Source organism: Pelobates fuscus, chromosome 11 (genome assembly GCF_036172605.1).
Source record: "Pelobates fuscus isolate aPelFus1 chromosome 11, aPelFus1.pri, whole genome shotgun sequence".
In the NCBI taxonomy this organism is placed as follows: Eukaryota; Metazoa; Chordata; class Amphibia; order Anura; family Pelobatidae; genus Pelobates; species Pelobates fuscus.
Window position 1 is genome coordinate 104,126,784 of NC_086327.1, and position 26,932 is coordinate 104,153,715.

Consider the following 26,932-nt stretch of genomic DNA (forward strand, 5'->3'; position numbering starts at 1 on the left):
AATTCTAATGATCGTAGCAAACAGAAAACAATACATTTAATAAAAAAAACAAAAACAACCGTGTCTACAGTATATAAAACGTAACTGTGCTACCAAGCTGCTATTGGCTTCTGCGTAGGCCGAACTGATGTACGTTCAAATTACTGTTTTAAATATGAAACATCTGGCTTCTGCGCAAGCCTCATAACGCAGCAAAACCCGTATACTGATGTATGTCACATTTAAAATAAAGAATTGAAAAAAAAAACGACAATATATTTTTGAAACTATGTAAAAAAAAAATTTTAAAAATGTTTATAGGTCATCAGCCATATCCACCGCTGCATAATCTTGCAAACGGATAAAACCAAAGGAAACATTTTCTGGATCTGGAAACTTCTTTCGAATACTATTCACGACGCATGCTGGTATGGGACGGCTGTTTCTGGCTCCCAAAAACTCATGTATCCAACAAGTAAAAGACCGAAAGGCAGTTTTTCGAAGTTTTCTAAAAAAAATTAAATAATTGTAAATATAAATAGTAAATTAAACCGTACAATAAGTGTTTGCATTATTATAACTGTTATAAAAAAAATTATAAAGATAAATTGCATGGAAAACAGCAAATAATTTTAGAACTAACTTCTAGAACAAGTGACTTAAAAATATACATAAAGGGACACTAAAGGCAACCAATCTCAATGAAGTAGTCTGTGAGCAGTGCACCTGTCATTTTAAACCTGCGATCTAAAACATTGCCATTTAGTAGATATGGCAATGCTTTGATTAAAGGAAGTTCTAGTGACTGTTGTCCTGAGTTTGACTCAGTTATGACGTTCGACGTCGAACATCATCAAATGCTGCTCTTGGGAAACATTGGATTTAATGCTTCCCTATGAGATGCATTTGATTTGACAAGCGCCACACGTGCGGTTCTCGTCCCCAATGCTTCTCTATAAGAAGCATTGGACTGCACAAGAAGCCAAGGAAGCGCTGAATGAGACTTGGCACTGGAAAAAAGTAAATAAAACCCTTTTTTCCCCCCTTGTGTTTTAATTTATGGGACCCAGACATCCAGCTTGTGAGGAGAACACTATAGCGTTAGGAATTAATGTTTGTATTACTAATGCTATAATGTTCCTTTAGAAGAATGATTAAAGGACATAACACAATTAAATCATATTCCATGAAAAAACAGCCATGTACTAGATTTATATTTTACCTATTATAGTCTCGTTCTGCTGGTCTACTGGTATGTGTTCCTAAAGTGCGAAAAATCAGATATACCATCTCTTCATCAAGGCAAAACTGATGGAACCGCTCATGTCGAGTGATGCAGTCGGAATCACTTGTAAGATGCTTCCGTAAATTTCGAACCTCCTGGCAACAGAGAGACTCTTCTTCAGATGGAATTTTGATACAAAGTCCACAAGAACACCAATCTGTTTTCCCAACACAGCTTTCTTCCACTAAAATTTCACATTTCTCTTCTTCTAATTCTTTTGCGCTCTTTTGTGGATTGTATGGGAAACACGGTAATTCTTCACTGGATTGCAGAGCTTCTCGCATTTGGGCCAAAAGTATTTGTTTCTAGAAAATATATTATTTGAATTAAAAATTAACCCATGAAAATAAAAACAGGACTTTTTTGAAAATTGTACAGAGTTAAAGCATACACACCTGCTGCTCTCTTGAAACACTGCTGTAATCTAGTGGGATTTCTTCTATATCTGAACAAGTATCCATCTCCCCATACTAAAAAAAAAAAAAATATTTTGTTAAATAACAAAATATAGAATAAAATGTAAATAAAAAAAAATATATACACATATTTTTTTTTAGGATTGACAATAGCAGGGCTCAAAATTTCCACTCTTTAATAGTCAATTCAGCCCTGGTTGGCAACCGCCATGCTTGCACTGGCGAATAAATTTAAGGACTGGCTAGTGGCGTAAGACTTGAAATTTTGAGCCTTTGATTACAGTATATACAAATCTATATAGTATATTATTTAACCTGTAATGTTGGGACGTTTACCCGTTTTATCAACTTACATTTTGAGTAGTACGTATGGACTATGAGTGTTTAATTTTTGTTAAACAAGAAAATATCAGCTGGAAAGAATATTGTAAAATCAGACACAAGCAACAGAGATGTACAGAATGCAAAAGTAACAAGTTTATAATGCTCAAAAGCCCATCTACTAAAGTGTCATGGGTAGACTGACTTGTGCTCTCATGAAAGCATAAAAAATCTATATGTTGTGCAAGCACAAATGCTAGCAATTCTATGGATTTTGAGAAAATGTTATTTATAAATGTGGCCCCTCTCTCTTCTGTTAACTAATTCTTGTCATAACGGCTAGGTTAAAAATGATGTGATAGGGCAGAACAGGTGAACCCTCTTACAGCCTGTTCTCCTGCTTGTCATTATGTATATTCTCCCAGCAAGTGTACGCTAGGGGTATTCACGAAGAGTAAGAATTAATTATTAATACACAGTGCAGAAAATGAAGCGAAGAATGTCAAACATCCTTTTCTGATCTTGCACACATTTTATTCAATATATGCCTCTACTCTTTAATAATTTATACAGTCTGCACTATAAGTTTTACTCCGGTTTTTTTTTTTTTTTTTTGTTACATGCTTTTCATTTTATATTCTCATTATGGAGATCTACACAAATATCTAAATAGGTGTCACTTGTGCATTTAAGGTATTTTTCACAATTTTTGCACCACGTTTAAATGCAGATGCACTGGCCATGAAGCCTGCATGTTGGTGTCATGAGGGAAGATTTTTAAAAGCCAAGTATCCCTGAGCAAGGCAAATGACATTACAGAGGCTGGACATTACAAAAGTATAACATCTATGGACCTCCGAATGGTAGCTCTGGAGTGTGGGATAGAAGGTAAGTATATAACAGCTACTAAAACTAAATATATAATTTAGTCTTATCATTCATTATATGTACATGTCTTTAAATATTCAATCTAAAAGTGAAACTGGCATGCCATGGTCATTTTAACTAGAAGTACAGAATAACAGTTTTAAATGATTTATAAGTTTAATTTGCCAAATAAAATGTTAGTTATGCAGGTCATTTTTTTACTGAAATTGTTAAACACTTAAGGAGGGACTGGCAATTCCCAAGTTTTAATATTCTGTTTACTTATGTCCAATATTAAAACAAACATGTGTTTGGGAGGTGCACAAAATGTTATCCTATACCTGGGTGCCTCCATCTTGGTTTCATGTCCACCACATTTATAAGCTCTGTTTTTTTGCATTTGGTAGAGAGAAAGCATTAAGAGGAGAGGAGAAATGAAACCATATTTCTGTTACCACTCCTCATTTTGCAATGTGTGCCCTGGCTGTGTCTTGACTGAACTGGATTGCGATCATTTGATATATATATATGTTCAGTACATATTTCAAATAAATCTGAATATCAGATTGAGAAAAAAATCAGTTATCTGTGATTTCCAATGATTTTTTTTTCAGTTTAATTTCCTGAGAAGTGGCAGTTTCCCTTTAAAAATGAATAAAAATATTAAACAGTGTTTTAAACTTACATTTGAGGTATGATATCTGTAAGACGGCTCACAGTCAGCCTTGGATGACAGTCGTCCGAGAGCTAAAAAGCATCATATAAATAATATTTCAATTCTAAGTTTAAGAAAAAAAATATATTGTTTTTATGAAGTCTTGTTACAAATGTTTTAGACTGAAACACAGAACACAGGATTGTCATTCCAAGTTCCTGCTTTTTCTTATTAAGGCAGATAAATACCGTTTAACAATTCATTTTAACACATCTCTTGCAAATGTTATATCCTCCTGGGAACCGGGGAAGAAAATGGTCTTCTAATTTATTTTTATTTTGTTTTTGTAATTTCCTACCTATTTTAGTTCCCAGTATGCTAGCCTATCACATGACATATAACTAGAAACGTCCTCTTTACAATACAGCAGGGATTGATAGAGTAGCTCAAAAGAATAAAAGGAGATGCACGTGAATGAAATGTCCAGCACAGAGGACATAAGTTAATGGGCTGGGTCTCAGGATATGCCTGGCCTGAGATACTGCAAAAAGATCTACTAAAAACACACAAAGTCTAAACGCTTACAGTCTAATTGTGACACCAAGTCACAGTTACATCATCTCAATTATCCGGTCAAGGACAATCACTGATAAACCTTTAATTACCCTCACTGACAGCAAGACTTGGACAAGTCATTCACAGTCACTTACAAAACACTCAACCAAAGCCTGACTCAGTCTGCCACCTTCATGCTATAGTTTTATGGATTTAAAAACAAAACAACAACTTTTTTTGTTGTTGTCTTGAGGATACTGGAGATAGCCAGGCAGTATAGCAAAAGCACACCGCTATTATAATTGACTGCAAACATGTCATTCTTCAGTTACAAAATAAAGTTGGCTGCAAGCAGGTTGCAAAAGGGGCAAACCACTATTGAGTATGTGTGCATAATGCTGCACAGAAAACAATTATATATATATTTTTTATTTTTAGGCAGTGAGAGAGAAGAGATGACATAGCAATAAACCAAATTATCATAGTCTTTGATGCGCCATCAGAAAACAGACTTTCAACACAATTAAAAGGCATTTGATTGAGAGCTCAATATAGCCCTAAGCAATAACCTCCAACATGACAGGGTACGCCTGATTGTGGAGTTCAATCCCAGGCTTGTCCTCTGGTGTCCTGTATCTGGAAACACAAGAGACTAGGTCCCCATAAAGCATAGGGCAAACTGGACTGACGGCATCGAGCCGATGGACAAAGCTCTTTAACTGCACTCTGCACATGTTCTGCCCTAAGTAGGACTATCCCCCTTTGAGCATCACCAGTGATGCAACTGCACACCACACTTTGTGTCCCTTGGCGTTGAGAGGTATGCCCTAAACACACAATTCCTTACATGTTTCTATTCCCCATTTGTACCTTCTTTTAAGAAAAGATCAATACGTTTTACACTCGCTCTTCTTTGTATGAGAGTACTTTAAAGCAATATGAGAGCGCCTCAATGCATTATTCAGATTTATTTATTTTGGGGACTGATACGTGATGACCACCAGACAATGTTATGTAAATATCTCAGTGCTAATTAGAACACACTTTGATATTAGGGGAACAAAACCTGTTGGCACCTGGTAGAGTTGAGGAGAACACTCAAGTACAAAGTATCTATTGTTATTTATTTTAAGTGACTTTAAAAAAAAAAAAAAAAAATACACCCTTCTACCCCGCTCTTCCTTCTCATACCCTCTCCTCTCTACATCATGGTACCCCAACTTTCTCGGACGTGGAATGTGGTTCATATTTTGGACTGTATAGAAGATTCAAATCTCCCGTTGAGGGAAATGCTACCTCCTAATCATGTGTCTTTCTTTCATTAAACCCGTCACGTTAAGCCCCTTATTGGCATTAAATCACCGCCAATAGACCTTCTTCACAGCTCTTGGGGAACCATTATTGCTCCACATTTCTTTTCAGATACATGTTTTGAAACCAATTATTTTAATTACCTTACTATTGTATCTGTATTTCACCATATCCTTCTTCCTGACTATATTATTCTTCATGTTAATGTTATTTATGTTAGATTTTCTGTTCATCTCGTACTTCGATTAAAAGGAATAATGACGTGTAAAAAAATACACCTGTGTATATGTTAACCACTTAAGGACACATGACGGAAATATTCCGTCATGGTTCCCTTTTATTCCAGAAGTTGTATCCTTAAGGGGTTAAAGTTCTGGTATAAAATGAAAAACAAACACAAACAGTACGGTATTATGGAAGCACGGTAAGGACTACTATGAGTAAATACATGCATCTCACTCTTTTAAAATAAATATCTTCTCATGTGCCAAATGCTAAGAAAATGTTCCCTCATCCCCACTGGACAAGTTATTAGTCTGATGTGCTTCACCACAAATGAAGGCTTACTGATATAGAACATGCTCCATTTGAAGAGACATGTGAAACTTGATTTATTATTTTCTCAGTGTTCACTGTTTTGATGTAAACCTAGTAAAATTGTTTTCTTTCTAATTTTGCATTCAATAGTTTGTGTTTCTATTTCCTGTACATATACAATATTAAAACTGCTTAACCCCTTAAGGACCAAACTTCTTGAATAAAAGGGAATCATGACGTGTCACACACGTCATGTGTCCTTAAGGGGTTAAGGACTTGAATCACAACATTAGAACAAACTAAACTGTTGGCACCCAGAACGATTCTTATTCAATAAAACGTCACTGTGCAACATTTCGAGGCAAAACGCTGCACATACAGCCTCCAGGACCACTACAAATCACTGAAGTGGTCATGGAGCTTGGAGTTACCGGTGACTTCTCATATATTTTGCACAATTCCATTTAACGTTAGTTTTCCTCATTTGTAAATAGAGGTAAAACCATTAGATTTCCAAATCGGGTTGGTCTGTCTGGATCAAACAAGAGAAATGTACTCAGGTCAATATGGTGGCCCCTGCAGCTCTACAAGAGCCTGATAATGCATTTGCACCTGGTGCACTAAGACAGATACTCTGAAAATTAGGTTCACTCAGCACTAGACATGTTTCATTCCATTTGAATAATGTCATTCGAGTTCAACCACCCATTCAAATCCTGCTTATATAGTTCACTAATGCCTACCGTGCCAAAATTAGCCCAAACTCTTCTCACACACTTTTACTCCCCAACTCAGCCTCTCAACCCTTCTGTCCAAAACTCAGCCTCACTGTTGCCAGATCTTAGATATTACCTTACTTTCTCTTGTCAGTTAGTTGTGAGATGTGCGGTCAATCTGATGTAGGACATACATCCCACAGCATAAGAGAATAAGTGACATCACACATCAGTTTTAGGAACAGACTGAACATGTGTTAGATCTAGTCAGCCTGGGTGTTTTTATAACAAAAAAAAAAAATATCATAATCACAGGTATACCAGAAAAGTCACACAGCAATGTATATTCTGTCTGTATGCCAGTAATAAATTATTGTTAATCACTAGGGCAGTGTGTACTCTAGAGAAAGAGGGGGAGAGCTGCCGATAATGCAACTGTTACAGAGACGGATACAAACAGTTTTCATAATAAAATGAATTCACTCTTCGAGTCATATTGTCATCATTTTATTTGTAAATCAATAATTACATTAGTTGTGCAACACTAATCTGATGGGGTGCTACTCTATGACCAAGCCACCCCTAACTTTGAAACATGTAACACATAGCATTCCAAATATGCATTTGTACGATTCATGGCACTGGGACTGCAAAGTGTAATTTGAAAGGTGCCAAGTCTAAACCAGTAAATTTCACAAATAACAAATGTATTCAACAACTGGACAAATTTCACAAATTCATCAGCCTACAACAACTAGACTCTAACATTTGCATCTACTACAACTGCTGTGGACTTTATTACCCATAATGCTCTGACAAATGGACGATTAAGCATTTGAGGAACATCACCCACACCACCTGTATTTTAAAGGTGGAGGTAACACAGATCAATAGCAATCTAAACTTTGTTTATTCATTATTCCTGAAAGAAAAACATCTGTTCTAGTGCACTATTTGTCCCAATGTTAACAAAATGTGGGTGTTTGCAATGGTAGTTGACAAAGGTTAAAAAAACAAAAAACAAAGAAAGACAAAAAATGATTTAACAATTCTTTGTAACATTTTTATTACAAGAATTACCACATATCACACATATCTGCTGCATAGGGATCACTTGAAACAGGACGGACACAAAAAAAATCTTTATCGGGCGCTGGAAAGTTGTCACGTATTCGTCTCACTACACATGACGGAATAGGGCGTCTCTTAGTATTACGTCCCATGTAGCCATGTACCCACATAGTAAAAGCTCTGTAGGCTGTTATCCTGTAATCACTAAAGAGAAAAGAAAAAGAAAACAAAAAACACAAACATGAGAAATTTAATATTTTGTAATCATTGAGAATACACCCAATTCTAACTCATAGGACTGGTTGAACCACAGGTTTGTACTTTTACCATCCAGTTGTTATGATTACAGTGCCCATACTTGGCCGTCCCACATAATTGCTTAAAGTTCTATTATTACACCCCACCTGCCCAGTGTCAATCAGACAACTGGTCCTGTTACTTACTGCCTGCCCAGCGCACCTGCCTCGCAAAGACTTCTCATTGAGTTGCATTGGGATGGACAAAGGCTTTGGATAAGAGGTAGCAGGTTTTGCAAGCTATTTTTAGATACACCCCCAATAAAAAAAAAAGTCTTTAAAATGCATAAACAAAAACACTTCGATAGAATACAAATGTATTTCTGGACAAACAAAACCAAAACACATTACTAGAAAATGTTTTGGTAGGGTACATTACAAGATAAAATTACCCTGGTAATGCTATTACTACAGATTTTCTCGTTTAAACTAATAATACATTCAACGGCAACTCACCTTTCACGCTCTACACCCTTGAAGCGCTTCTTGCTAAAACTTAAGCCATAACGGTAGAGTGCTGTAAGATGTTCTTTGGAAACCAAGTCTTTTCTTAGATATTCAATTTCACATATACACTCAGAGTCTTCCAAAAGCAGCTTCCGAACGTTTACAATATCTCGACAACAAATGCATTCTTCATCCGTTGGTAAGGAAATGCAGAGACCACAGGTACACCAGCGTACATGCCCAACTCTGACTGCTGGTGGAGCTGGCACGGAGTCGTCAACCAATGGCTTTATGGGGTCCCACGCAAGCATGTCCAGGAAATATTCTGGAATTGGTTGATTATGACGTTCATGGTCCAGAATTGCTCGCTGTAGTGAGCGCAAAGTAAAAATAAATTACAAAGTAAAATGCTTTATATTTTTTAAAATGTATTCACACAAAAAAAAAACACACACACACACAAAAAAACCCTCTGCAATAACAAAGTGAGTGGCACGACTGTATATAAATCTTTTTAGGATGCCTAATTTTTGTTATGTAAACTGCTGTGTGAGCGTATACAAAACCTTGGCTGACAGTATTTTTATATGTATGTTGTTTTAATACACAGTTCTAGTCAGAACTCTGACAACAATCTCTTACTGGAAAAATACATAATGGTTCTCTACAAAAGATCCTGTACGACTTCTGATGCCAGAGGAATCTTCTTGTGCATGTGAAATGCATCCCCATCGCAGCTAATGCCTATGACGTTGGTTGTCTTTAACTGATGAGGTACATAACCTGGGCGGGGGGTAATTTTTTCTCAAAACTTTGAATTAACATCTCAGCCTGGCATATCATGAAATTTATTCACAGTTACACCAGAGTGCCAGGCATAAAAGTCATGAATACATATAGCATCAGAGAAAAGGTTTGCATAGAACATTATAAGAATATATTGTGCTATAACTTACATAATAGGAATGTCACAGACAGAACATGGGAGTTCTGCAGAAATGTGTTTAATATATTCCCTCCAGTAAAGCATAGTATAACGAAGTTAAGATGGAATTTCACCAACTCAGTGTCAGTTCTACGTCAAGACAATGTTGTCTTTAAACTGGAATTTATTTATTCCAAATCAAGTAAAGCTTTACTCAATAATTCCTGTATGTATATGTGACGGGTATCTACATACTAAATTAAGAAATAAAATGGAAAAACCAAACAAAAACTAACCAGTCTTCTCATTTCTTCAGACTCCGATTTTCTGGGAGGAGATTTTCTGTTTGTAGCCATTACTGCTGTACAAAATATTAAAATTAAATAAAATAATTAGCTCACTGTGTGTGAAATACATGTTCGGCACAGAAAGGATGAAAGAAAGGTCGGGTGGAAGTTTGTAGACTGCTTGGAAAAATGAACTTCAAGTAATGAGCGAGAACACACAATACATAAAATATATTATTATTATTATTGCCATTTATATAGCGCCAACAGATTCCGTAGCGCTTTACAATATTATGAGAGGGGATGTAACTATAAATAGGACAATTACAAGAAAACTTACAGGAACAATAGGTTGAAGAGGACCCTGCTCAAACCAGCTTACAGACTATAGGAGGTGGGGTATTAGAAACGTTAGGACAGGAAATATCAAATAGGGTGGGAGTGAAGCAGAGCTGGAGGGGAGAGCAAGAGACAGGTATGTAAGGTAGAGATTACTCTGGGAGGCCATAAGCTTTCCTGAAGAGATGGGTTTTAAGGCCCTTCTTAAATGATTAAAGACTAGGGGAGAGTCTGATGGCAGAAGGCAGGCTATTCCATAGGAAGGGAGCCGCCCGCGAGAGGTCCTGCAAGCGCGAGTTGGCCGTACGGGTGCGAACAGCGGTCAGGAGGTGGTCACAGGCAGAGCAGAGGGAACGAGGAGGGGCATACCTATGGATCAGTGAAGAGATATAAGAGGGGCTAGAATTGTTCAGTGCTTTAAATGTATGGGTTAGCACTTTGAATTGACTCCTATAGGATACAGGGAGCCAATGTAAGGACTGGCAGAGGGGTGAGGTGTGAGAGGACCGACTAGAGGGGAAAATCAGTCTAGCTGCAGCATTCATTACAGACTGTAGCGGGGCAATACGGCTTTTGGGGAGACCAATCAGGAGAGGGTTACAGTAATCCATGTAAAAGAGGCAATACGTATACCAAGAGAGGCAATATGACGAGAAAATAGAAGGGGACCAAGGACAGAGCCTTGGGGAACTCCAACCGAGACAGGACAAGCGGAGGAGGTATCCTTGGAAAAGGAGACACTGAATGAGCGTTGGGAGAGATAGGAGGAAAACCAAGAAAGGACAGAGTCACAGAGACCGAGCGATTGAAGAGTTTGAAGGAGGAGAGCATGATCAACTGTGTCAAAGGCAGCAGAGAGGTCAAGGAGAATTAATATGGAGTAGTGACCTTTGGATTTAGCGGAGATTAGGTCATTAGTAACTTTGATAAGAGCAGTCTCAGTAGAGTGGAGAGGGCGGAAGCCAGACTGAAGAGGGTCAAGGAGAGAGTTGGAATTAAGGAAGTGAGACACACGGGTAAAGACAAGTCTTTCCAAAAGCTTTGATTAGAAAAGGAGCAGGGATATGGGACGATAGAGGGGGAGGATGGGTCAAGGGATGTTTTTTTCAGGAAAGGTACTACAGTGGCATGTTTAAGGTCAGCAGGAACAGTGCCAGAAGAGAGAGAGCAGTTAAAGATGTGTGTTAGGGTAGGCACAAGACAAAGGGAGAGAGATCTGATGAGGTGAGATGGGACAGGATCGAGTGGGCAAGTGGTGGGGCGAGAGGAATGGAGAAGCACAGCCACCTCTTGTTCAGTAGCCGGGGAGAAAGTCTGGAGGGTAGGGAAAGCATTATTTACGTGTGGTTGAGAAAGAGAACGGCAAGGAGGGGAGAATTGCTTCCTTAGCTGTTCAATCTTGTCGGTAAAGTAGCATGCAAAGGTTTAAAACCTTTCAAAAGCTTGATTGATTAACAGTAAACCGACATATACATTGTCTGATTAGCAAACACGCCAGGCCAGTTGCCATGCATTTTTCATGTTACCCTGCTAAACATAACCTGCCCAAACATTCATATCCCAAAGCCTCTTTCCACACTCGGGGCAGGACAATCTTGCCTTCTGTAGACCCACCCAAGTTTATATAGTATCACTTGACGTTACAGCACATAAATATTGTGACTGTCAGCATATAAGGGATGTTTAGCATATCAACCGTTTTAACAGGCTAAATGTCAGGAAAGCGGGGATCCGCATTTAATAATGTTAATGATCTAGCTTCACCTCGAGCAGCAAAGTACCTAGCTCATTTGTCCGGGTTAGGGGCGACGCACTTTAACTATATGTTTAACTAAATGTTTAACTACTGAACTAAACTACATGAACTCAAGTAACTTCGCTGCACAGGCTTTGTTTTATACTTACTGTATTGCTTCCTGTTAGCTAGCCTAGTACAGTTCTTGATAACCCTCATACAAAAATGTGCATCAATTTTCTATGCCACAACTGTCATACTGTTATACAATTTCAATGCATGTTACTGCTGTTGGGGCAGGACGTGAATGCTTTTTCAATTGATCCATGCACGGAAAAATAAAGAATTATAAAAAATAAAAAAAACTTGATTGATTACAGTTTGAAATATAAATGAAAAATATGTGTGGTTATCCAACTCACATGCTACTGAGCCAAATGTAGAAGGCCCAGACTTTTAGATAAAAAGCAAAATAAAAAGACTCGATAAAAAGACACAAAGCACCAACGTGTTTCGATCCTTGGATGATCTTTATCAATGGTCTTTATGTTGTCATTTTATTTTGCTATTTATCTAGAAGTCTTAGACTACTACATTTGGTTCAGCAGCAAGCAAGTTCAATAACAACACTTTTACATGGTTTTATTGATGAATGTTTAATATACTACACCATGGTCTATTTTTTATTTATGTATTTCAGACTGTAATCAAGCTTTAAAAAGTGGTAGCATATATCTTTTATGTATTGTGCACTCTCACACATTACTTGAATTTTGTACACTGTATTTGTGTTGTGTGGAGTGCCGAAACACAAGGTGATAGCAGCTGCACTTTTATGGACAATGAGAACTTTATATTTTATATATTGTTTTACATTTGCTTTGAAAAACAACGTCCTCTCCACAATATATATATATATTAAATGAATGACAGCCTGCTTTAGCGATAATGCTGTCAGGAGTACCTTGGCACCCTACCAGACTAAAAACAATTTGACAAGTTACTTGGGTCCATTGGGGAACCTGTGCTGTATTTGTCTTCTCCTGTAGGGGAAGCAGGATGTGTCCCGAGAGTTAAGCATGGCCTGATACAGGTCTACTGTCATTGGCTGAAAGCACTCAACGTTCTCAGCCAATAAAAGCAGCTTGATGAGCCTTGCAGTGGAATCCAGAAGCAGGCACCAGGGTGACCTCGGTAAGTTACCAAACTGTTCTTTAACAGTTTGACGGCTTAGGGCACTGCTACAAAAGCCCGTTGTGGTTATGGCGTTTCATGTGCTCCTTTAATAAGTAAGCTGCAAATGTGTTGATCCGGATCCCAATCACATAAATAAAGCTCTTCATTGTGATACTAAACTGCTACAGGTATGCAACATGAAGAGTCTCCCCCAAAGTCTTTGGGTGCTTGTCACATGGCAGACAAAGTTGCTTTCAACACCAAGCCAGGAGGAGACTTTACATGTATTTCCTATATTTTAAGATCTTAATAATTCCATACAATAGTATATTAGATAGGCAAAAAAAACAAAACAAAAAAAAACTGCTTGACATATTTAAAGTGATCATAGCAACCCTAGCAATTGTATATACCACACACTGCAATAAATATAGGTATACAGAAGCATAAATGCTGAAATATGTAAATACACAAAAAGATTTCATAAACATAATTGTGTATATAATGAATATAGTAGTGGACACTTGCAATTATATTAACAGTTGTAACAAATAAATATTGATTGAAAATATATCCCTTCATATTATTATTGTTTATGAAGTGCCATGATATTCTGCAGTGTTGTACAACATACTCACAACGAGAAAAGTTGGGCATATATCAGTTAACACTGTTGATCCAAAAGAAGGCAAAAAAACTAAACAAAAAGGAGCATGGTCGTCTAATGGCTAGACACTATAGCCATGTTCTCAGAGAAATGTTGGTACAAAAAACACATTTCATGTTCACGGTCTTCATGCAAAATGTGATGATACCAAATGCCACTAATGGTTCTATATGAGAAGTATCAGACTAGCAAAATGCGTCAAATGCCGTGCTCGAGTCATAGTTCTACAATACTTCTCTCTGAGAAACATCGGATTGGACGAGAGATCATCAGTCCTGATGATCTCACCAAGAGAAGCAACTGCTGCAAGCAGACGACCTCCGCACTGGATTACATGCAAGTCCTTGTTTAATTGAACATTTGTTCACTTTATTTTATGTCAACGTTTCAGTTTACACAAAAACCCGCCATACGAAGAACTGTTTGGACTAAATACAAGGGATAGCTCATGGAGAGATTACGTTGCAGTTATTTGTAGATTTGGTAAGAATCAAAATAAGATTTTTCATAAATGTGAAAATACTTCTCTCTTATTTTCTCCATGATATGTGTAAAAGTGTTCTAAGTATTCACAAGCTGATCTTAAGACTAGGAAACATTGCTGCTCTCGAGTAAAAATACACACAGACTCACATGTACAGAATGTACAGAATTTCAATGAACATCACTCACTACTCATGAAGTACCACTATCTTACTCACAATCAAACTTAAAAGGATTATCTTAGAACTCGGGTGTCAAACTCATGTTACGAAGGGCTGACTTGTAAAGTGGAGTAGGAATGGCAGACCGAACAGATCCAATTTATAAACACACGTAACAATTACTTTATGTAATGTGATAAATGATGCTCCTTTATATTTTGGTATATTTTTGTGTTCACTGTGCGCATGCACTGGCAGTACATGTATGTTGGTGTGTGAACACAATATCAGTATGGATTTTGAGGTTTGTGTTTTTTTGTTTTTTTTAGCCGCATATCCTAAACATGACAAACGTATTGACTTAAAATAAGAGCTCTGATGAGACAGGGCTTAGACGTAGAATCACACAGTATCATAGAAGTGAGTTTTTTTTTTAATAATATAAGAAAATGTGAATAGTTTCAGCCATAGTGGTTGCAATCTTAGCTAAAGGAAAAAGTGAGTTAAATGAGGATAACGTCTCAAACAGTCATTTCTGTGTATGCACTATACAGCCAACCAGTTCTACAAGGTTTAAGGCTGTACTGAAGGTGTTATGCTGCGTAGATATCTTCATCATGTTACAAGATTAACTCTTGGAAGGCCACAGTTCTGGATGGCTGTGGAGTTTGTTGAAACTCTGCAACCATTTAGGCTGTCAGATTCATAGGCACGTGGGATTTTTCTTGTACAGCAGTGTTTGACACCATTTATGTAAAATGCCAAACAGAGAAGAAATCAGAGGTCAATCGAGAGTCTGCTCTGATTGCGATCTCTAGCTCAGACTGCAAGCCAAGTATGAGATATAACACATTCAAGCCTGCTGACTCTTGGAAATGTATGCTTCATGAGGAAGGCAAGTGTACTGCAACAAGTGCAAACCTGCTGATTTTTAAGTGCCCTTCCTACCAGACCAATGTTAAACAGATTTTTTTTAATGAAATGTATGAGGGTATTTGAAAGCAATCTAAGCATCTCTCCATGCACTTGTCTGACTTGGGGTCTGAGACCTTCAATTCAGATGACCACCGGGTACTGCTATGTAAACATCTCAGTGCTCATTGGAACACACTTTGATATTAAGGTGACCAAAATGTGCTGGAACCTTGTAGGGAACCTTGTATTGGACTGTATAGACATTCCAAACGTGGGAAACGTTTCCTCCTACTCTTTTGTCTTTCTCTCTTTAAATCTTCACATAAACCACCTTATTGGCACTACATCAGCACAAATGGACCTTCTTCACAGCTGTCGGAGAAGCCTTATAGCTCAATATTTTCAGATAACTTTTTTTTTTTCTTTAACCAGCTCTTCCTTTGAATAACCCCACTGTTAAATGGAGGCATCTGCAAGGCTTACAATTAAGACTTATATCACATTTTTCTTTTCATTACGGATTACATATGTATGTAGGGTTTTCCAGTTAATCCTGTACTTTGATAAATACAAAACTGCCATGTCTGGTATAAAACCAGAAAAATAAACTAATTTGGCAAGGTATTATGGAGGCACTGCAAAGACCAACTAAAATGAGTAAATAACTGCAAGTCACTCAATAGAAATATCCTCTGGTGTTCCAAACACAAAGAAAGTATCCACTCAGTGGATAAAGCAGCAGATATTAAATTACTAGTTTGATGTGCTTCTCCACAAATGAAGGCTTATTGATACAGAACTTACTCCATTTGGGGAGTCATATGGGACTTCATTGATTGCTTACCTAGTGGCAACTGTTTTGATGAGCAAATAATAAAGTTTTTTCTTTTTAATTTTGCATGATGTAAATATACAGTTAATGCATTCATAAAGTATTCAGACACCTTCATATTCTTTTATCTTGCAGCTTTATGATACAATTTCTAAATATTTTTTTAATCACATCCATCCATCTACACTGAATACTCCATAATGATAAATGAAACCCCATTTTTTTTAAAATTTGCAAATGTATTGAAAAATAATAAAATCACATTGACTACAGGTATTTAGACCCTTTGCTATGAAACTTTAAAAAATCGTTTAGCTCAGATGCGTCCAGTTTCTCTGGCTCGTCTTTGAGATATTTTTACACTTTGACTGGAGTCCAATATAACAATTTCATCTTATTTAATTGGTTATAATGCCTTCCTAGTGCTACCCATTTATTCAGTGTAAACCATTTTTGAGCAGTTTAACAGTGAACGGGGGTCCCTGGCCACCCACAACCAGGCTAGACATACAACTAAAGCAGATATTACACTCTTCCTTAGCAATACCAATTCATACAAGCAATAAACAGTTATGATAGGCTGAAAGAGGTCTCATGCAACTCTTAGCCAATCACTGCCACTCAGGCTGCATTGTACTCTCTCTTAGTGTTAAATCATTAAGTTTAACACTGAAAGAAAGGTTGGTGCCAGATGACATCATTACCACTTCAATGAGGTGAAGCTGTTAATGTACACAGAGTGTCCAATTTAATCACGTTCTCTATATTATTATGTGTAGGTTGTCAACCTGCTCAGATATATTTTTTGCACAATATAATTTAAAGGCCATTTTCCTCATTTCTGAATAAAAGTATACTATTGGATTTGCAAATACAGTTGGTCTGTCTGTTTGGATCAAAGAAGTGAAAAGTACTCAATATGTTGGCTCTGGCAGACCTGCAAGAGTCTGATAAGACAATTGCAGCTGGGGCATTAAGTTAGATACTATGAAAATTACACTCACTTCACTTAGTATGTTTCATTCCATTTTCACTATCCATTCATTAACTATTTAACTTCATTCACTAAAAGCCATAGTGCCAAAAATAGCAATCCTCTTCTCTGAAACGCTCATCCTCCTTCCCTCAGCTCAGCCTCTCAAATCTTCTCTCCAACACTCAACCTCCTTGTTCCAAGATCTTATAGAATATCTTGCTTTCTCTTGTCAGCTAGTTGTGTTACCTCCTTCTCGCATATAAGCTGCATTATGTTCCCTTTTTTTTGCAGCCAGGAAAGGAGAGAGAGCCGGACACAGTGAGGATGTAGGAGAGAAGAGCTGTGAAATGTGCGGTCAATCTGATGTTGGACAGGAGGAGACTGAAGGAGAAAGGAACCAACAATGCTCCTTCGTCCGGTATCCAAGTACAAACATCCCACAGCCTATGAGAATGAGTGACATCACACATCAGTTTTAGAAACAGACTGACAATGCGGCATAGGAAAAATAATATGAGCATAGACCTTGGAATACCCAATAGCACACATACAGCAATGTAAATCCTGTCTGTCTGCCAATAATAAATAATCGCAGGCAAAGATATTGAATACCATTAGACCACCAGGGCTTGCAGTGTCCCTCCTCCCTGAGAAAAAGGTAAGACAAAGGGAGGAGGGGCAAAGTTTTAAATAAAAAAAATAAACTATAAATGCATATGGGCTCCCCCCCCCTCCCCCAATCCCTCCACAATATTTAGGCCCTATAACATCCAACACACTCACACACTGCACCACAATTTTTACATGGGATGCCAGCACAGCCCTGGTCCATTATCTCCAAAGTGACAATTCCTCTTTACTAAATAGATTTTATCTTGTATGGCTGCTACACCTATATAAGCAGACTTAATAACTACCAAGGTATGCCATAATAAGGTAGTAAGTAAAGAATCTATAACTGCATGCGGCCCTCGGATTACCTGAGGTTGGACAGCCCTACTCTAGAGAAAGAGGAGCAGGTGGGCATAATGCAACGATTATAGAGATATACAAACAGTTTTCATAATAAAATGAATTCACTCTTCAGGTTAATATTGTCACCATTTTATTTTTTAAATCAATAATTACAATAGGTTTGCAGCTTTTATCTGGTGGGGTGCAACCCTATAACCAAGCCACACTTAACCTTAAAACATGTAAAATTTAGCATTTCAAATATGCATTTGTTTCATGGCACTGGGACTGCAAAGTGTAATTTAAAAGGTGCAAAGTCTAAACCAGTAAACTGATGTCACAAGCAAGACATAACATGTATTCAACAACTGAAAAAATGTTGCAACTTCATCAACCTACAACAATTAGACCCTAACATTTGTATCTACTACAACTGCTGTGGATTTCCCATAAAGCTCTGTCAAACGGATGGCTAAGTATTTGAGGAACACAACCCACAACACCTGTATTTTAAAGGTGGTGGTTTAACAGATCAATAGCAACCTAAACATTTTTTATACATTATTCCTGAAAGAAAAACATTGGTTCTAGTGCACTATTGGATCTCAATGTTTACAAAATGTGGGTGTTTTTAATTGTAGTTGACAAAGGTTCAAAGAAACAAAGACAGACAAAATAGTCTAACATTTCGTTGTAACATTTTATTAGAAAGATAACTACAGATCACACATATATGCTGCATAGGGATCATCTGAAACAGAACAGACGCCAACGTAAGTTTTATCGGGTGCTGGAAAGTTGTCTCGTATTCGTCTTACTACACATGACGGAATCGGACGCCTCTTAACATTACGTCCCATGTAGCCATGTACCCACATAGTGAAAGCTCTGTAGGCAGTTATCCTGTAATCACTAAAGAGAATAAAAAAAATAAAAAAATAAAACATGAGACATGTTGAGTTCACACAAAAGAATGTAAAACTGTTCTTATTCAATACTTGCAATATTTGGGGGTAAACTTCTAAAAGTATTACATTTATTGACATCTTAATATATTTATATATATATATTTTTTTTTTTTAAATGTAGGCAAAAAATTTAAAAATTTCTGACTGCGTTATATACTACTGACCATCTATTACAAACATGTCCATGTTTCTGCTCTTAAATTTCTGACAATACAAATTAATTTAAGATAGCACCACCAAATAATCCAGCATTGGCAGGTTTCTTCTAGTGCAACTAAGAACGTAGAAAAAAACAAAAACCTGCAATGATAATGCGCAAATTTATTTCTGGACAAAACTAAAAACCAAAACACATTATGAGAAAATGTGATGGTAGGGTACATTACAAGATGAGATTATCCTGGTGAAGATTTTCCCGTTTAAACTGATAATACATTAAATTTGCAACTCACCTTTCACGCTCTATAGCCTTGAAGCGCTTCTTGCTAAAACTTAAACCATAACGGTAGAGTGCAGTCAGATGTTCTCTTGAAACCAAGTCTTTCCTTAGATATTCAATTTCACATATACACTCGGAGTCTTCCAAAAGCAGCTTCCGAACGTTTACAATATCTCGACAACAAATGCATTCTTCATCCGTTGGTAAGGAAATGCAGAGACCACAGGTACACCAGCGTACATGCCCAACTCTGACTGCTGGTGGAGCTGGCACACAGTCATCAGCTGTTTTTATTGGGTCCCACGCAAGAACGTCCAGGAAATATTCTGGAACCGGACGTTTATGACGTTCTTCGAAGTACATTGCTAGCTGTAGTGAGCGCAGAGTAAAAATAAATTACTAAATAAAATGTTTTATTACATTTATTTTGTTTTTTTCCTTTTACAATTTTTTTTTTTTTTTTTTAATTGAGTGGCATGCCTAAGTTTTAGAAATGCCCCATTTAAGAAAACTGCTGTGTGAGTGTATATAATGCCTTGGTTAAACATTATTTCTATTTGTATGTTGCAATCACTTTTTAATACACAGTTCTAGTCAAAATTCTGGCTATAATTTTAGAAATTGGGTTTACCAAAATTATCTATGCTTTGAATTAACAAAAATTTAAAAAAAATGTTTACGAGCACGTCATATTCAATTTAAAGATATGTGTATTTTGATATGGTGATACCCAAAAATGAAATGGTCACCCGAAGTATATTTGTAGCCCAGGACTATTATAAGTCAGTCAGTTCTTTTTTTATATGTTCCTTTTTTGTATGCCCCTATCTAAAATAAAAGATGTTTTCCTTTTCTATATGGTAAGCCTCTTCTCTTGCACTTTGTATTAAACCATTAGATGGGAACAGTGCAATAGTTTGTATACAAGTCCCTGTCCCTTCTTATATTCATTGTGATTTTAATTATATCCACATAAAATTGCACGTAATATAATTATTTATTATATTTTATTTTCTCTTTATTATTTTCATTTTTATATCATATTTCTTCTTTATTTCAGTATTTTTATTTCATTTATTTTTGTGATTATTTTCATTATTATTATTTATATTTCTTTGTTATTACTTTTCTCTGTATTTTATCAGTGCCAATCAGAGATACCTAATCCCCCATTCCCCTTTGTCCCTTATTCCCCTATTTTGTATCCTCCACATTGACTGAGCATGTCATATGTTAATAACACTAAAACGAAAAGCAAGTTCCAGCTACTTCCGGGTTTCGACCGTGAATGCATGACATCGGACGATGACGTCACAACGCTCGGACGAAACCGGAAAAACCCCTAAAACAAAATATTGGACATTTATGGACGTTTGGGGCGGTATACAAGGACAGAGGAGGGGGAATTATATTCATTCAGGATTATTTAATATAGCTAAAGTCCCCGAGGAAGTCTTTCACACGGGCGAAACGCGTAGGACGCCTGGTGGTGATTCTGAGCAACTACACCCATTGTTTTTAACTCATATGTAAGTGAATAAATTGCTTTTTTTATTACATACTCGATTGGCCATTTGGGAATACAACATTTGTGGCTCATTATCCACACAGTTATATGCTGTCTTCTTGTTTTTTTATTGGTTTAGCATATACCGTATATACTCGAGTATAAGCCGACCTGAATATAAGCCGAGGCCCCTAATTTTACCCCAAAAAACTGGGAAAACTTATTGACTCGAGTATAAGACTAGGGTGGGAAATGCAGCAGCTGCTGGTAAATTTCTAAATAAAATTAGATCCTAAAAAAAATTATATTAATTGAATATTTATTTACAGTGTGTGTATATAATGAATGCAGTGTGTGTATGAGAATCCAGTGTGTGTGTATGAGAATGCAGTGTGTGTGTGTATGAGAATGCAGTGTGTGTGTGTATGAGTGCAGTGTGTGTGTATGTGTGTGTGTAATGCAGAGTGTGATGCAGAGCCTTGGTGGGAGGTGGGCATTTTTATTTTTTTATTATTATTTTAATATTTTTTTGTTTCATTACATTTTTTTATTATTATTATTTTTTTATTTTATTATTATTTTTTATTTTATTATTATTTTTATTTTTTTATTATTATTAATATATATATACACATTTTTCGTCCCCCCTCCCTGCTTGCTAGCTGGCCAGGGAAGGGGGCTCTCCTTCCCTGGTGGTCCAGTGGATGGGCACTGTGTAGGAGGGGGCTGTGGGGGCTGCAGAGAGATGTTACTTACCTTTCCTTCAGCTCCTGTCAGCTCTCTCCTGTCTCCTCCTCCGCCGGTCCGTTCAGCTCCCAGTGTAAATCTCGCGAGAGCCGCGGCTCTCGCGAGATTTACACTGTGAGTTGACAGAAGAGCTGAACGGACCGGCGGAGGAGGAGAGAGCTGACAGGAGCTGCAGGAAAGGTAAGTAACATCTCTCTGCAGCCCCCACAGCCCCAGTCTGTATTATGGCAATGCAAATTGCCATAATACAGACTATTGACTCGAGTATAAACCGAGTTGGGGTTTTTCAGCACAAAAAATGTGCTGAAAAACTCGGCTTATACTCGAGTATATACGGTAATCCCCCATTTTTTGCATATATATTTTGTGGAAGACAGGAGGAAGTCTTCCGGGTACCTTTGGAAGCTTCACCTTGTACAGGGAAGTTTATGTCTGCTAACATCTTATTTGCACTAATTGCACTTTTTGATTTGTGAGCACATATATCTTGTTTTATTTGCACTATTATAAGTCAGGATAGATATACTTAATGGTGGAATACCGGATTAAAGCAACCATACATGGTTTTTGTAGCTTCTATGGGGAAAGTATATGAGTACTTCCTAGCAAAAAAAAACATAATGGTTCTCTACAAAAGATCCTGCATGACTTCTGATGTCAGAGGAATCTTCTTGCGCATAAACAGTGCATCCGAATAGCAGCTAATGCTTATGATGTTGGTTGTCTTTAAGTGATGACTTACATAACCGGGGGGGGAGTGAGGAGGGCTTTCCTGCAGAAAAACTGGACCAGCCTTTCACAGAAATTAAATGTTACTTCTTAAATTTTGCATAAATCTGTAGTTATTTTTCATCAAAACTTTGAATTGACATTACAGCATGGCATATCATTGAGATCACACGTATGCCAAAGTGCCATTCATAGAAGTCATGAATACACATAGCATCAGACTGCATCAACATGCCCTGCTTACATGGAGCATAATGAGAATATATTCTGTACTGTAAATTATAGAATAGGAATGTCACAATAAGAACATGGAACTGCTTTCAGTAAACATTCCAACAGCTTTTACTGGGTTCAGTGAAGATGGAATGTCACAGACTCAAAAGTGTCAGTACTTTAAGGCAAATGTATTAGAATTTTTAAAGAAGCCGGAATTTGGTTCAGTGAAGATGGAATGTCACAGACTCAAAAGTGTCAGTACTTTAAGACAAATGTATTAGAATTTTTAAAGAAGCCGGAATTTATTTTGTTTTTAATTCTGAATCAAATAAAACTGTACTCAAAAATCCCTATGTGTATATTTTGTTTTATCTACATATTAAGTTAAATAAGGAGGAAAAAAAAACCACAACTAACCAGTCTTGCTTCTTCAGCCTCTCTTCTGCTAGTTTTTTTCTTTGTAGGCACTACTGCAGTACAAAATATTAAAATGGAATAAATTAATTAGCTTTAGTGTTTGAAGTGTGAGAAAGCAAGATCAGTTGTAACTCGGTGTGGACGTTTCAGAGAGCTTGTAGACTTTTTTGAAATGAAGTCGAATTCCAAAAACACATTTACATTGTAACCAAAATATATATATTTTGGAACACCCTAAGCACCATAACCACTGCAGCCTGCTGTAATGCGTACGGCTTTAGGATTGTCCTGGCGCCCAAGAATAAGAAGTCAGACCATTTAAGTTTGACATCTTACCTGGATCCTCTGGTTGCACAATCCGTATCTGGCTTCTCCTGCCAGATGTCCCCCCCCCTAGTTAGGATTGACAAAATACAGGGCCACGGTCATTGGCTGACACTCTCAGTCATTGAGAGCAGCCCTGCTTGGCCTTGTAGTGGAATCTGGAAGCAGGGTTCGACTACTTACTCAAGTAGGGAGTCACAGCATTACTGGCACCATAATCACTACAGCAGGCTGTAGTGATTTTGGTGTTTGGAGTGATCTTTTAATAACTAAGCTTTAAATGCGCCGATTCAGATCCCAGTAAAATAAATAAAGCTCTTCACTGTGATACTGAACAGCTACAGGTATGCAACTTAAAGAGTCTCCACCGAAGTCTTTAGGTGCTTGTCATGTGTCAGGCAATGATGCCGCTTTAAACATCATGACATACAGGAGGTCATTTTGCATACATTTCCTACATTAAAGTATTGATTATTCCATACAATGAACGATTCGATAGAAATATTCAATTAGAATTGAACATTTAGCTAACTCTTTGACATACATAAAATACCAGCCTGGTGCTCAGATACAGCCAAGTACAACTATATATTCCAACAACTGCAATAAACCTAGGAAAATAGACGCATATACGCAAGAATATGCAAGTAGACAAACTTGCATTCACCTGCACCATTTTGTAACAAGAAAAAAACTGTACATGACAACAAATGTAAGGATTACAACATCTATTAACTGTAGTAGAAAATAAATAAATAGATAAATAAATAGCTGGAAAATATCATCAAGTATAACTCTTTATATTATTATTGTTTATAAGGCACCAATATATTCTGCAGTGATGTACAGCATAGGTTGACAAATGAGTAATGGCAATGATGTGGAATTATTAAAAATTATTATTGTACTTGTATTGAATTATTGTACTAACTCCATTTTAACCTTATATTGTGACAATCCTCCATTTTGTCCTCCTAACCTGACTTCTTCAAATCCTCCATTTTGTCCTCATGACTTAACTTGTTCATTTTAAAACTACCTTACGTGACTGAACTTCTCAACCCAATTAATACAGTAGACAAAGACCGTGTTTCCTACAAGGACAAGTACCAGGAGGTGCTGGCTACTCCTTAAGACTTGCCGGCTACTCCTTAGGACTTGTAAGATAGTATAGTTTGAAGGCCACGAGAACACAGTAGTAATGAAATGTTCTATTCATAAGAGACCTTGCACCTGGACATGAGGCCTGATATCACTGACTGTGTAAAATGACGCTCAAGCCCCCCTTTCCACCGAGTAAACCTCATGCTGGGAAAGATGGCGCCTGAGCCTTCTGTCCACACCCTTGTCCAGAACAATACCACCTCCCGGTGGGAGGACACCTAGCTGGTCACTCAAACCCCTGAGCCAATTAATAATATTGGTGGGTGGACACGAAGTTAGTCACATAATGTTTAATCCAATCAATGATGTTTATTTGTTATTATCTGATATTCAATGATGATGTCATTTTGCTTTTAAAAAGATCTGCACAACTGTTTTCCAACCAGATTGCATTAAATTTTCTGAAGTGCTTTTAACCTGAACTCCATGTGTCAGTGTGAGCTTACTTCTGCGTATACGCAATTTAATCATCTCAGATTTGGACAGGAACAGATAGACTTTGAACATTTTGGTTTGCTTTCAAAAAGTACCATAACAGCAACAAGACAAGTTGAACACATATACCTGTTGGTAAGGTAATCCTAAAGAAGGCAAAAAAAAATAAAAAATCTAAACATAAAGGAGCATATGCATCTAATGCCAGTCTGTCTGACAGACACTATAGCCGTGTTCTTAGAGAGAACTGTAAACATTGCTTGTTTTCTCATTGCTGTGGTGTGTTGCAGTGTTTTGTTTTTGGTACAAAAAACACCCACGATGTTCACTATCATCCTATAAAGCTTGATGCCAAATGACGCTAAAGCTTCTCTATGAGAAGCATCGGACTTGCAAAACGCGTGATTGCCGTGCACAAGTCATAGGTCTACCATACTTCTCTATCAGAAGCCTCTGACTGGACCAGAGATCATCAGCCTTCAAGATCTCACCAAGAGAAGCAGGTGCTGCAAGGAGACAACCTCCGCACCGGATTACATGTAAGTTGTTTTTAAATTGAATCTCTTTTTCCACTTGAATTTAGGTCAACATTTCAGTTTACACAAAAAAAACCAAAAGGCTGGGTTATCTCATGAAGAGATTTCTTTGCAATTTTTTCATTACATTTATGAAAATTTATTATTAAATTTTTCATAACTGGGAAAATATTTCTCACAGTTTTTTCCATGATATATCCCAATGCATTTAGAGGGTTACTATAGTAATACAAAGCTGTATATATTATCCTATAGTGTCCCCTTCCCTCGCGCAATAACAGAAGTGGTCTGGGTGCCTATAGTGTCCCTTTTAAGTACTCGCACCTTAAACGTAAGATTAGAAAACCTTTTTGCTCATCAGTGGAATTACTTGTATCTTTCAAACAGATACACGAGAACAGAATGCACAAAATTTCACCTATCACTCACTACTCAGGGAGTACCACTGCCTTACTCTCATTTGCTATAGACAGCTGAATTGTAGTGTGAAGTAGGAATAGAAGGCTGAACAAATAAAATGTATGTACACACAAGCACAAGCAGGAAAAAAAGTGGGTACGAAGGACTTCACGTAATATGATAACTGTCAAAAAGTCATTAAATAGCCTTTATGTGGCTAATTGTGTTCCTGTGTGCATTCACTGTCAGTGCGAGCATGGTGGTGTGTGAATAAGTCAGTAAGCATGTATTTTGAGGTTTCTGTGTTTTGTTTGTCTTGTTTTTGTAATTTTTAAAGCCTTATATCATAAAGATGACAAACGTATTGACTTAAAGTATAGAGATCTGAAAAGACAGGGCAAAGCCGTAGAATCACACTATATCATGGGTGAGTTTTTTTTTTTTTAATAATATAGGGAAACGTGCATAGTTTCAGACATACAGCTTGCAACCCTATAGCTAAAGAATAAAGTAAGTTAAATCAGGACCCAAAACAGAACCGCATATATATCTTTGTCATGCTACAAGATTAACCGTGGGAAGCCACAGTTCTGGAAGGATGTGGAGTTCTTTAAACTCCCCAGTCAGCTCTCTGCATCAATCTAGGCTGCCATAATCATAGCTTTATGTCTTACAGTCTTGTTTGACACCATTTATGTAAAGTACCTAACAGAGAAGACATCAGATATCATCCGGAAGTCACACTCATAAATGATCCAGTCTATTTTCCTGACTGAGAGGCAAGAATGAGATAAAACACATTCAAGCCTGCTGACTGTTGGAAATTCATGCTTCGTTAGGTTAGGCATGTGTTTTGCAACACGCGCAAACCTGCTGAGTGCACTTGCTAACAAACGTAGAACGCTAACACATTTAGCTATTAATCCCTTCATAACAGCCATTTCCAAAATTATGTGCATCTGTGGCCGAGGCCTTTTTGCGGTGTGTGTATTCCACCGTAATGTAAAGCTTTCTCTTCAAGTGCACCCATACAAATTATGACTTGTTTTTGAAATGAGAGTTAGAGCTTTCTTTTGATTACATATATGTATGCATTAAACAACATTACATATGAATATTTTACAAACAATCAACAATTTTATCCT

At 37.1% G+C, this 26,932-nt stretch overlaps 1 protein-coding gene across 5 annotated transcripts in view; it reads right to left on the minus strand.

Moving 5' to 3' along the window:
- Positions 1 to 277: 277 nt before the first annotated feature.
- LOC134577523 (zinc finger protein 282-like) overlaps positions 278 to 26,932 on the minus strand; it is a 57,433-nt gene continuing 30,778 nt past the window's right edge. For 3 of the 5 annotated variants that reach the window (XM_063436295.1, XM_063436294.1, XM_063436296.1), the window contains exons 10-13: positions 3,554 to 3,615; positions 1,660 to 1,734; positions 1,202 to 1,569; positions 278 to 487 (exon numbers count right to left, since the gene is read on the minus strand). In XM_063436295.1, the coding sequence (XP_063292365.1) occupies positions 295 to 487; positions 1,202 to 1,569; positions 1,660 to 1,734; positions 3,554 to 3,615 (698 nt within the window). In that variant the 3' untranslated portion in view covers positions 278 to 294. Of the gene's footprint in view, positions 488 to 1,201; positions 1,570 to 1,659; positions 1,735 to 3,553; positions 3,616 to 7,133; positions 7,918 to 8,465; positions 8,825 to 9,677; positions 9,740 to 18,587; positions 18,819 to 19,326; positions 19,683 to 22,929; positions 22,983 to 26,932 lie in introns of those variants that run through there. The other 2 variants (XM_063436297.1, XM_063436298.1) reach the window with 2 other exon arrangements.